Below are 12,856 nucleotides of genomic sequence, written 5' to 3' on the forward strand. Positions count from 1 at the left end.
ACCAGCTCCCAAGCTGAGTAAACACTGTCTTCCAGACACCACCCTTCTTCTCACCATCACCTGAGACATGGAGGTAGAAAACGGCCCCTACATCAGACCAGGAGTGCCTGCACGGGCAAAACTGTCCTCCAGCCATCCTGGGCCTGCTCGCTTACCCACCACTTTAAGTTAAGAGGCTCCAAAGCAGCCCCCCACCCTCCACATCCCTTCTCAGCTCAGATCCCAACATTCCACTGCTTCCTTGGTCTCCTCTCCAGTAGCCTGAAAATGCTGTGTGCCCACACTAGTCAGCAACTCCCCAGGGTTCCCAGTCCACGTGGAGGCCCCACTTTCCACCTAGGGACGCACCCCAGACTCCTCTCTCCCTCAGAGATAGCCAAATGCTATCTTTTGGACTCCACCTCCTAAATCTCTCATCTAGCCCCCTGCTCCCCGTCTCTACTACCCTGTCCCCTTTCTCCTGGCCACTGCACCACCTCCTCCCTGTTGCCATTCCTGCCCGCCCGTCTAGTCTCCACAGGGGCCTTCCCCCTTTGCACATCTGGCCCTGCCTCTCCTCGACCCCAGATCCTTTGTGACTTCCCGTTAGTCTTGGGAGAGAGTCCCAGGCTCTCCCCCCGGGGCTCCAGCCCTACCGGTCCTTTTCAGCTCCACAAACACTCTGGGCTCTCTCTCACCTTTGAGCTTGCACACCTGCTCTTCCCTTGGCTTCAGACATATTCCCTTCTCCCTGCCTTGGAATACTGGCTGGAATTTAATTTCTTTACCAGATGAGGTAGCCTCCCCCTTTTCTCTGCCCCTACAGCCCTCTGTATAACCCTCACCTGCTCAGTACCCATGTCCCTCCCAACATACTGTGCTTGACTCATCACCGGCTCCTCCCCAATGTTTAGAACAGAACTTGACATAGCGTAGGCACTCAATAGGTATTTGTTGCATGGATGAATACATTTATTAATCATTGCATGGATGGGCTGTCATGTAGGTAGCTTTGGTAGCTGGGTGGGGATGAGGGGAGATACTACGTAAGCTGTAGCCAGTGCCTGCCCATGGCAGCTGGTGGCTGGAGGGAGAAAGCCATGTTACCTCCAGCAGGCTGGGTGCTGATTTTAATGGCCCGGCAGTGAGGTTTGTGCATGGTGGAGGCCTGCAGAAGAGGTAATGCTGAGAGGGCAGCTCTGCCCACTTCTAATTATTGCTTGAGTCTTTCTAACAATGCCAGCTGCCTGCCCCAAAGAGCTTGGTCTCGTCCATCACAGTGTGAGCTCACAGTGGGGTTGCTGCCACTGCCAGCGGGGGAAGACAAAAGGAGGTTCCTGGGGCCTTTGGGTCTTGGAGAGCAGAGGCAGCCTCAGACTTGGACAACACTCAGCTCCTGTCCTTCCTGTCCCCAGGGCAGTTGAAGATCGGGATCCCACCAAGAAGCCTCCAGGGTGGCCAAGGAACAAACCAGCTGAAGGAGGGGGTCCATAGCACCCCCAGGCAGGGAACTTCATATGGTTTGGTTTCTGCTGATGTGGAAGCCCTTGGGAAGATGGTGCCCTAGTGGCTGGCTGGGTAGGCAGGCAGCTTAGGCCCAGAAGGAGGCCTTGACCACACGGCCCTTTAGCGGCTGAGTCGGCCGGAAGTTGTTCACCATGTGGATCCTCTCATCATCCTCTGCGGTGCAAAGCAGGCTACGAAACTTCTCCATCTTGAGAAGGCAGAAGAGTTACTCAGGGCAGAAAGGGGTGCTGTGGTCCTCTCTGACCCCAGACACATCATCTGGCATACCCCACCCAGCTAGCTCTGCCTCTTCCTCCTCTTGCCCCTAGGGCTTGTCCCCAATCCTCCACTCTCATTCTTTCTTTGGGACCCCAACCTCAGTTATTTACTCACGAAAGGGCCTCTGAACCTAGACCCTGCTCCACCTAGCTCCAGTTCCAATCCCGACGAGCTAAGACTTACCAGCAAATGCAGCATTCAGATTCGAACACAGCAGGCGTGATCCCAGGATGCAGGGATCTCCCCTCCCAGCCTGTGTCTAGGTCCTAATGACTATCAATCAAGCTAACTCCCATCTAAAAAATCTAACTGTTTATGAGCAAAAGATGGGAGCCCTAATGGTGGGACCACAGGCTGCGAGCTGCTGGTTGGGAGAGGTACAGTGTCTGGGGTGGGCCCTGAGGGTGGCATCCCTCTAGCCTGATGCACTACCTGGATGACTCACCTGTTTTTCCGAGATGCTGATAGGCTCCCGGAGCACGATCCAGGTGACGCTCTCGCTCAGTGGGGGCGTCGTCAGAGAGCCTGGGTAGGTCCAGTAGTGCCGGAGGGCAGGCAGGAGGCACTTGGGGTTGAAGCAGCAGAACTGGGCCTTGGTGCCCTGGGGCAGGGTAGGGGAACCCAGAAATCAGCATATACCTCCCACTAGGACCAGACCAGCAGCCTCCCTACCCATTTCTGTCAGCGGGAATCTAGGCTTCTCTTTGGCTCACTGATGCAAATTGTGGGCACATGTCTGTGATCCCAGATGCCATCTCCCAGCCGGGGCCGGGCCCTGTTCACCCATTTGCTTGTATGTAAAAGCTGAAGCTGCGTGACCTCTTTGGCCATCATGTCCTCTCCCGTGCCTGCAGCGGCCCTTAGTGGCATTGCCTGTCGGATGACCATTAACAAATATGACAAGCATCATATCAACCCTATACACACCCAGTCTGCATGCTGGGCTCTGCATGGAGCCACTGACCCTGGTGAAGAGGAGTCAGGCGCAGGATACTGCAGGCGGCTGACCTGCACCTTTCATCTCAGTGAGGGTTTGCTGCCAGAATGGAAGAGTGAATGCGTGCACTTTGGGACCTACTCTCTTCTTCCCTCCCCACCAGGCTGCTCTGGGTCAGAGGTATGGACCCCTGGTCTCACCTTAAACCGAACCATGTATAGCGCGTCTGTCAGACGGTTCAGGCCGGGGTGTTCATCCCCCATCTGGCAGGGAGACAGTAGTGTGAGCCCAGCACCACTCTGTTCTGGAACTATGGGTAATACCAGACCTCCCGTACCCCTCCTTGTGCTGGGTAACCCCCTCACCTCCAAGAAGACACCGACCACAGCCAGGCCATCAGGTGCTGAGGCTGCCTCCCCAAAGGTGCTGTACTTCCTGGCATTCCAATGAACCAGGTGCAGCTACATGGGTAACAACAGGCCAGGCCAGTACTTAGCGCCTCCCAGGGGCCAAGGGAGCTCAGAGCCTGGCTTGCCTCACTCCCACCAGACACTTGGGCCCTCTGCAGGAGGGGCAGGCTGTCAAACCTCTCAGGCCTAGGTTGCTAAATGGCCTTGGGGAGCCCCTAAAGGGCACAGAGAGCATCTACCCTGTTCTGGGCCTAACCCTTTCTTGAGCCCCAGGGGACCAAAGAGGAATCTGGCTCAGGCCCTGCCCTCCATGAACTAACCGTGAAATAGATAATGGCCATCCAGTGTGACACTCCCTGAGGAGGTGGCACCTGCAGTTGAGTCCAAAGAATAATTAGGGGTTATCAGATGGAACCCTGGGAGATAGGTATTCCAGGCAGAGAGAACAGCCTGTGCAAAAGCCTGGAGGTATAAAAGAGCCAGGTGTGGGCAGGGGATTCACCATCTGCAGGCCAGCACGAGGAGAGGTGAGGGGAAGATGAGGCGTGGCAAGGCCAAGGCCAGTTCGTACAGGGCCTTGAATGCTAAGCTGAGTCCTTGAGACTAGTTAGTGAGGGTGTAGTGGGATAGGACTTGCTCTTCAGAAAATTCCTTCTGGACACGGACCAGGACAGCAGTGGGCAGAGTGCAGGCGGAGGCCGTATGCTGGGGGTGGGTGGAGGGTGTCTCTCCCAAAGGTCCCTGGGTGCCCCTCCTCACTCTCTCCAGAGCCCTACACCAGGCATCTGCAAGCCCCTGACTATCCAGTCTCCTACTCTTTCCCCAGGTAGTAAAGGGATTCAGGTTGAGGAGGACCCTTACCTCACAGGCGAATGACCTGCCGTCCACCGTGTGCTCTGAGCCCACATTGTGCTTCTTGCCCCAGTGGAAATGGAACTGCTTGAGCCGGTAGGGCCCATCCAGGGGGCCCCCAGTCATCACTGCCGGTAGAAGTGGGCATGTGACAATCAGAGTGAGACAACCCACACACAGCCCAGCAGATGGTAGTGCCAGGATCAGGGCAGTGCCCTGGAGGGGGATATACACTTTTCATTTGGAAAATTGGTTGGGCTAATTGGCCTTGCGTCAGTCCCCACTCAATTCCCTAAGCCCTTAGCTGGGCCAGGGCAGAAATTCTGATAGGCTGTGGGTGGCAGAAGAGTCTGGTACCAACAGAGTACATTTCTCCATCCTCCCCACTCCTACCTCATTTTACATGGAAGGTGGGAATGTTGCCTCTCGGGGCCCCCATTATCACTAACAATAGACCTCCCAAGTTTGGAGTCCTGACCCAGGGTTGTTTTGTTGAGTCCTCATATTAGCCTATGAGGGACAGAGCCTATTATTATCTCTATTTTGTAAAGGAGAAAACAGAGGCACAGAGAGGGCAAGGCATTTGCCCAGGGTCACACAGCAAGGCAATGAGCTAAGATATAAGCCTGCATTTCCTTTGTAAGTCCAGAGCCGAAGCCCCTAATCACCAGGATGTGCTGCCTCCCCAGGACTTGGTGTTGTCCAGAGGCCAGCTCCTGATGGTCCCCACTCTGGTGGCCAGGCTCAGATACCTCAAATGCCCCTCCCCCATGGCCTCTTCGGTGCGGTCCACTAACGAGGTCTGACAATTAAGTTTGTGAACTCATCCTAGAAAAAGTGCTACATACCTCATTGCTGAATATCACTATGGTCACCTTCGAAGTACTCCCCTTGGGAAGCTATGCACAGACACCAGGGCCTAGTCCACCCTTGAAAGCAATTTTGGAACTCTTTCTGGAATGGCCATCAGAGCTGTCGTCGTATTACGCTTGATGTCCTGAATGTCATCAAAATGTCTTCCTTTCAATATTTCCTTTATCTTCGGGTAAAGAAAGAAGTCATTGGGGGCCAGATCAGGTGAGTAGGGAGGGTGTTCCAATACGGTTATTTGTTTACTGGCTAAAAACTCCCTCACAGACAGTGTGAGCAAGATCCATGAATGGTTGGCGAAAAGTTCAGGTCGTCTAACTTTTTCATGCAGCCTTTTCAGCACTTCCAAATAGTAAACTTAGTTAACTGTTTATCCAGTTGGTACAAATTCATAATGAATAGTCCCTCTGATATAAAAAAAAAAGGTTAGCAATATTGTTGCAACAAGTTCGCGATCTTAATTGTCAGACCTCGTATGCTGTTTTTGTAACTTTCCGACCCTGATATTCAGTGAGCCTGGGGCCACACACAAGGCCTCCTGGGACTGATTGAATTTCTAGCTGAAAGGGATCTGGCAGCAGAGGGAGCTCCGGCCAGGCCTGAATGTGAGCCCACAGATCAGGTGACAACCCTAGGCTCAGAGTTCCACTAGGCCCCTTCAGGATGGGTGACCAGGGCAGGGCCTTGCCTCTTGTGGGCCCCTTGAGGAGGAGGATGACAGGACAGTCCAGAGGCCCCTCCTTGCTTCCTTGCCTTATCTGAGAAGCAGGGCTTGAAGGCTGAACTCCCTGATACGGCCTGTGGGTGCCCACCCTTGCCCCACCTGGGACTCCAGAGTGTGGTGTCTCAGACAGTGAACTCCCTCCCTAACCCCTTGAGCTTGGCTCCTTTAGCCTCCTCCTTTCGTCCTGACCGTAGAACACACTGCCATTCACTGTGCACTTGCTATGTGTTCGGCACTCTGTAGCCTTCAACCCTCACAGAGACCTGGAGCAGGACTCGTTGTTTCCCCTGTTGGACGATGTGGGACTGAGGCTCAGAAAGGTACCCTGTCCAAGGTGACATAGCTGGTGAATGGCAGAGCCCCAACTACCTCACTCCTGAGCACTTATTTCCACTGGCTCCCTGCCCCCTCAGGCCTGGGCACTCTGGTACAGGAGGGAACCCTAGCCAGGCCTGAAAGTGAGCCCCTGGATCAGTGGTCCAGAGACATGACCCCTTGGGCCCTCCCCCAACAACACTGAGCTATTGATGTCTGAATTGAATCCTCAGAGCCCTCTGAGGGCTGTTTAGAAGGAACAGCTACACGAAAACTGTTCTTTTATAAACTCTCATCTAGGGTCATCAAGAGCTCTGTGTCCCTCCCCAAAGCTCTAGGTGAGAGGCTTTTCTTAGAATTCAGTACCAGGAAATACTGTGTCTCTCTTCTGAGGATCTGCAGGATTTCTTCCCTTCTGCAACAGAACTATAATTGATCTTTTTTCCCTTTTTTCCTAGCCTACCAAGGAACTCAGGGCGAAACGACTAAGATGACCCCTATCTGGCTTCCCTCCACTTCCCTGCCCTTTGATTTTTCTATTTGAAACTTAAGCTCCTTTCAGTGCTTTTATTATAGGTATATGGGGCGGGGGAGGGGGGCAGAGTTCCAATCACTTCCTTACACAAGAAACTCTAGCAGGTTTCCTTCTTGCCCCACTCCACCCCTCACAGGCCTGGTCATAAGGATACAATCCCTTCACTGAAGAGCACCCCTGAGGCCTCTGCCTAGGAGTTTATCATGAAAGAATCTGGACTTTAATCCCAGGGCAAAGAGACCTTGGAAAGAGTGCCACAAGTTCCTGCTGGCTTCTCTCTGGCCCAAGATGGTTGGAATCTTGAGGTTGTATGTGGGCTGGAGAGAAGATTTTTGGAGCTGGACTAGGCTGGTTTGGGCTTTCCCCAGCTCATTGAGTCTCTACTTGCCCATCTTAGAGGTGGGTTCTTGAGAGGAATAAAAGAACTGCCTGTGACCTTAGCAAGGGGCCTGGCACACAGGACGGTTTAGCTCCCTTTTCTCTCTGCAGGGGTTGGCCAGATCCCACAGAGAGGAGGGTTTGGCCTTAGGCTACACAGCAGGTCAAGGATGGGGCAGAGTGAAAACAAACCCAACCTAAGCACTAAATGGAAGAGAAGGAAGGGAAGTAGCATTTCCTGAGCTTCTGAACATCTACTGTATGCCAGCCCTACAAACATCACTTTAGTTTTTTTTATTTTTCCTCTCTATGATCCTAGGGAGCAAAACAAGGTCTTATTACTCCCTTTTACACCTAAGGAGCCTGAGGCTCAGCCCATGGCTTCAGAGCTGGTGAGAGATGGAGCCTTCCTTCCCCACCACAGCATGCTGCCCTTCCCAAGCTTGCCCAAAACAGGGTTAGAACCCCAGGTGGAGGGCTGCCAGGGTTTGTCAGGGGCCACTTACCAGACCGATCATCGCTGTCATTGAAGTCCACCTGGACAGAGTGGCCATTGTTGGCAATGCTGATGGACGTGCAACCCTCATAAGAAAACTTCAGTGGCTTTAGTCTGGGTGAGAACAGAACCTTGCTGGATACAATATTGATTGGTGATTGGCGGTCTCCCTGGGCAATGGGATACAGTTTGTGCCACTGTGAGGGGCCTGTAGGTGGGAGAGAGCAGGATTCAGGCCAGCCCAGATCTCTGGGCTGCAGGCTGAGGGCACCTGTGGGGGATGGTCGCCCTGGTATCTTTTCAGCCCCTCAACCCCTGCTTTGGGACATGTGCGTTCTGGAGCTCCAATCCCGGCTCTGCCACTTCCCCTCTGTTTTAGCCTCTCTTTCCTTGTCTGCGAAATGGCCTCAGTAAAACTCACCACCCAGGGCTGATAAGAGGCCCAGAGAGGTAATGTATGGAAGGGAGCATAATACAGCCACAGGCTCAGGGGCGGTTCTGGGCTGTGAGTCCTCTTCAAAAGCCAATACATGCTCAGAGAGGCCCCCAGGCATCTGAAGTCCCTGACCTGACCCTACCAGGTATCTGGTCTCTTCCTGCACCTTGGCCACGTTTGTGTTGTTGTTTGTGATAGTAATGACAAAAGCGCCCATTGTCCTGGCTTTGGCTCTGTGACATGCATTTGTTCCTCACAACCACTTTGTGAAATAGAAACCAGCTTGATCCCCATTTCACAGATGAGGGAACTGAGGGTCACTCAGGCATGGGCACACACATACACTTGGGCACTGGTATAAACACAGCACATGCATATTCTGCCTCCAGGTCCCCAGGCATACTCCTACAGCTCCATAGAGATTTTCATGTGTGCACACATGTGCACAGTGACCTGTACTCACTGGGCCCAGAGCAGCCAGGCAGGCCCAGCAACACATGTGCACACACACACACAGACACACACACACTCTGCCAACTCTATCTGACATATGCAAACACCCCCTGTTGCAAACCCAGGTCTGCACTAAGAGACTACAGGAAAGCACATACTCGTACACACACACACACACACACACACACACACACACACATACACACCTGCATACACACCCACAGGCGCCCACCACCTGCCTCCTAGAGGCTCCATCTACAGCGAGAGGCTCAGCATCTCCCTGGGGTACATCCTGAGACGCAGCCTATTTTTAGAGCTATTGCCGGCTGGTGCTTCTCCCTGTTTTTTGGCTTCTTAAGTTTTCCTGAGAAAATAGCAGCAGGTTCCGACAGAACTGTGTCCCCAGTAGATGACTCAGAATCGTGACCCAGACTCACTGGGTTATTTTTGAAGTCCTGTGAGAATGCCAGCACCTCTATCCTCTGCCCTTCCCTTCCTCAGTGTCCCTGGACTTGATGATCTGGGTCTGGCGGGGTGAGGGACAGCAGTAGGGTGGCCAGCCATAGGGCAGGTCCTATAGGATACTGGGAGCTCAGAGTTGGTGGCCAGGACTAGCAAGAAGGTTAGAGACAGGGGACTCCGACTCTGGGGGAAGCATCCAGAAGCTAGTTTGGAGAAGGTGCTGGGGGAAGATGATCTATGGGTTCTGTCAACCTACCCTTCTCTGCCTCTCTCACCATCTCTGCTGATCTCTGTTGCTTTTTTTCTGAATGTATGTCTCTTTCTAGCTTTTGCATGCTCCGATCTGGGGTTTTCCCCTCCAGAAGATGCTTCTGTGTCCTTGGGGCCCCAGAGGGGGCCAGAGACACCACAGCACCTTTTTAACTCCCCCTCCCTCCACTGGCCCATTGCAACCTCTTGACACCTAGACTGTAGTCCAGGACCCTCCTTCCTCTTCATAGAGTGACAGCGTCTCCCCAGAGAAGTGGGGATGAGGAGTGTTCCCGGCACCAGCACTTCCCCTTCCAGCAATTCCCACCTGTCCTCCCCGAGTCTTCTCCAGGCAGCTTGGATCTTGGGTCCTCATTGTTCACCTCAGGGAAAGGGGGAAACCTTTACCCCTATCCCCACCCCAGCTTGATAAGAAACAGCCCAAAAGGGAACTGACCTGTCCCAGACCCCTAGTCAAGCCATCTGGCTCTCATTTCCTGCCTCTTCTCTCTCTTCTGCATCTTAAGGAAACTGAGGCAGAATCGAGGAGCTATTCTCCTGGTCAGATGCGGAGGCTGGCGTGGGCCATGGGCTCCCACGCCTCACATTGGGATGTGTTCAGACACTCTGATACATGGGTGCACCCCAAATGCCCCTTTCCCTTCTTTCCCTTACATACCTGTCGTCAGGTAAGCTGGGCCACCCGGCGGGGGAATCTCTGCCAGGGACAACGCGCCCTTGCCCACGCGGAGCCGGGCTTTCGGCAGGTCCCCGCACACACGCCGTGCGCGCTCCCCGCACAAGAACCCGCGCACAGCGCTGCGCCCCGTCTGCCCGCGTTGCCCTGGGCCACCTTCACCCCCTGCTCCAGTCCGTGATGAGTGAGTGTCTGGGTCGGGGTCCGAGAAAGCGCGGCCGTTAGGGGCTGCGCGGAGGAGGTGGCATAGCGCAGCTGGTGGCTGGGCGGGCTGGGGCGCAGCGCGGACTTTGAGCCAGGCGCGGGGGAGTCAGGGCTCGGGCCCCGCAGATGGGCCGGGCTCCGGGGTCTGGATGAGAAGGGGGTTCCAGGTCTGGCCTGGAGGGTAGGTGACTTGCGGGTCAGGGAAACCCGGCCGGGCGCAAGGGTCAGGGGCAAGTCTCAGCGGATCGGGGCCGGCCGGGGTCTGCGCCTACCGTCGTTTTGGCCGTAGCCCCAGCCGTGGTGGCCCGTCATACCGCTGCTGTCCCCGCAGCCGTGCACCTGCGGGCTGGGCTCAGTTCCGCTCGCTCCGGCTGCAGCTCCGGCCCCGCTCGCTGCTGCGGAGCAGCCTCTTAAAGCGGCGGCGGGCGGGAGGAGCAGTTCCCGGGAGACCCGCCCCCACCTCCACGCAGGGCGAGAGAGGCCGGCCCTACCCGGCCCCCATCCACAGGCCGATTGAGCCCCAAGTAGAGATGCGGGGGGTCAGGGGATGTAAACTTCTCCCCGCACCCCACTCCTGCCCAAGCCGTTCGACTCTCCCTCCTTTTCTCCAGCACGTGTACAGGCTCTGGGACACGAGAAACCACTCCTGTTGAGGGTTGCCCGGTTTCTCCACATTCCCTCCCCTCCCCTCCCCAGGCTTGTCCTGAGCAGTAAATCCCACCACCGGGGACCTGGGCTCTGTGCCCTGAGTCCTCTGGGATTGGAGAGTCCACTATAAACTGCAAATTGCACCGACCATCAAGTGTCCAGAAATGGAGCTTCCCTGTTTGCCGGACACTGTGGCAGGTGCTGGGCCGAGCTTTGGGTCCTTCCTGTCATCTAACCCTCTCAGCTTTCCTACAACATTGGGTGATGCCTCCATTAGCCCTCTTTCACAGAGTAGGGGAATGAGGTCTAGAGAGGTGAAGTTACTTGCCCTAGGTCATCTAGCCAGTTCATCTCATTCCAGACACTGTGCTCTTTACCATTTCCCCTTGGTGCTGGGGGCAAGGGAGTCCTGTGGGTGTGGGCGTCTAGAAGCCCTAGTGGAGGGCAAGGGCAGGAGTGACAATCCAAATCCCTAGCCCAGGAAGAGCCTTAAAGAGAAAGTGGGGAGTTTGGGCAGGAATCAGTGGGCATGAATAGACAGACCCCACAGACACCAGCTGGCTTCCCCCCTGGGACCCAGTCTGAGGCTCTGCCTTCTGCCCTCTCATTCTCTCAATTGCTTCCTTCTTCTGTCCAGGACTCTTTGCTTGTCCCTGTGCAGCCCATGGTTTGTCCCTCCTTTCCTTGCTTCCCCACGACCTTCCACACACCTGCTGGGAACTCAGGCTCCGCACCCTGCATTCAACCTCAGTGTTTGCCTTGGCCCAACATTTCCCCACCCTCCAGCCCTGGTCTTTGCTGTGCCCTCCACCTGGTACATCCTTTGTCTTCTACCCACTGGCTCCAGCCAGCGGGATCTGCTTCATCTTAGGATGTGGCCTTGTGTCAAAGCTAGGGCTCATCTCAGCAGGTAGTTTTGGCAAGACAAACAGATGGGTGGTAGAAGGACAGACAAATGACCCCACCCAGGGGCCTGTACCCAACAGGAGTGAAAGGGCCATTTGTAGAATGTCTGCTGGTCTGATCTTGACCAGAGGAGACTATTTTAGGCCCTGCTCTTGGCTGACCTTGTGAAGGATTCTGCCATCCTATCAGCTTGGCTCCCCTACATCTCTGTGGCTATCACAGTTTTCCTCTCCTAGGCCCTGAACCTTTAGTTCCCCAGGAAGAGTTGTGGAAATTAATTGATAACTTTCAAGGTCAGTCTGTGATTTCTCAGTCCTGCCTAGATGCTCCTCTTTGACCGAGAAGATAGAAGGGACCATTAATATAAATCTGACCCTTGGACAGAGACAGGGGACTCATGGCAGATACAAGGTGTGATAAAAAGATATGGTAAATGTTTACATAAAAAAATTATTACAGTAAAAGATACATTGCTGTTAGTCCCCCTCAAAATACTCCCCCTTGCTTCAAACACACTTATCGCATCATTTTTGCCACTTTCTGAAGCAGTTCTGGAAGTCCTCTTTCATGAGTGTCTTCACTTCATCCTCCATCATGACAACGGTCTGTGTCACACATCGCTTTTGGTACAGCAATTTCTGTCAAATAAAAACATTATAGTATGTCCTCATCCACCTTATTCACCGGATCTGGCATCGTGTGACTTCTTCCCCAATGTCAAAATGACCACAAAAGGTAAACGTTTTGAATCGATTCAGGACATCAAGGCAGCCATGACAGTGCAACTAAATACACTCATGAAAAAAGACTTCCAGAACTGCTTCAGAAAGTGGCAAGAATGATGGGATAAGTATGTTCGAAGCGAGGGGGATTAATGGCAATGTGTCTTTTACTGTAATAATTTAAAAAATTTAAACATTCACCGTATTTTTCGATCACACCTTGTATGCAAGGGGTGGCCCCAAGACCAGCATGTGACAGAGAATGCAACATTGTCAAGGCCCAGGTCTCCAAGACCAAGAAGATGAAGGATTGCTTCCAAGTGAGGCCTGCAGCCTCTGTCCATCTCACAGAGGAGCCTACTACCCTTCTCCTAGGAGAGTTGCTATATTCTCAGGACCTGGGGATGGGCCCAAATATGTCTACTTCATTGACCCACTTCCCCCTCACAGTGACCCAGGCCTTTTCCATATTTATTTATAGCATTAAAAAATAGAATTGGAATTTTTCATATAGCTTTGCATCCAGTTTCATCTTCACAGCAGCCCTGGGGGGATTTTCACCCCATTTTACAGATGAGGAAAGCAAGGTTCAGAGAAGTTGAGTTACCGTGCACAGTGATGAAAAAGCAAGGATGAAAACCCAGGGCTGTTGAGTCCCTTATTTAATGTGTCTAAAATTAAGGGGAGGGGATCGAATATATGGTGATGGAAGGAGAACTGACTCTGGGTGATGAACACACAATGGGATTTATAGATGATGCAATACAGAATTGTACACCTGAAATCTATGTAATTTTA

The 12,856-nt window shown here is 53.6% G+C and overlaps 1 protein-coding gene across 2 annotated transcripts; it reads right to left on the minus strand.

Annotated features, from left to right (window-relative positions):
* Positions 1-927: 927 nt before the first annotated feature.
* CA7 (carbonic anhydrase 7) lies at positions 928-10,216 on the minus strand. Of its 2 annotated transcripts, XM_019755287.3 has the most exons (7): positions 10,055-10,213; positions 7,292-7,489; positions 3,973-4,091; positions 3,067-3,162; positions 2,902-2,964; positions 2,210-2,365; positions 928-1,693 (listed from the first exon to the last, which is right to left on the minus strand). In XM_019755287.3, the coding sequence occupies exons 1-7, from the start codon at positions 10,092-10,094 to the stop codon at positions 1,571-1,573; spliced, it is 795 nt and encodes a 264-aa protein (XP_019610846.1). In that variant the 5' UTR covers positions 10,095-10,213; the 3' UTR covers positions 928-1,570. The 2 variants fall into 2 exon arrangements, with proteins under 2 accessions (XP_019610846.1, XP_019610853.1); XM_019755294.3 differs by lacking the exon at positions 3,067-3,162 and having other exon boundaries at positions 10,055-10,216.
* Positions 10,217-12,856: the final 2,640 nt, after the last annotated feature.

Source organism: Rhinolophus sinicus, chromosome 8 (assembly GCF_057876585.1).
Source record: "Rhinolophus sinicus isolate RSI-liver-muscle chromosome 8, RSI-T2T, whole genome shotgun sequence".
NCBI lineage: Eukaryota > Metazoa > Chordata > Mammalia > Chiroptera > Rhinolophidae > Rhinolophus > Rhinolophus sinicus.

Bases quoted from the DNA above. Each gene is read 5' to 3' on its own strand.
- CA7 (XM_019755287.3), bottom strand. From the start codon at position 10,094: ATGACGGGCCACCACGGCTGGGGCTACGGCCAAAACGACG. The intron at 7,490-10,054 runs GTAGGCGCAGAC...TCCCACCTACAG, and splicing joins GGGCTACGGCCAAAACGACG to GCCCCTCACAGTGGCACAAA. The intron at 2,366-2,901 runs GTGAGACCAGGG...ACCCTGCCCCAG, and splicing joins TATACATGGTTCGGTTTAAG to GGCACCAAGGCCCAGTTCTG.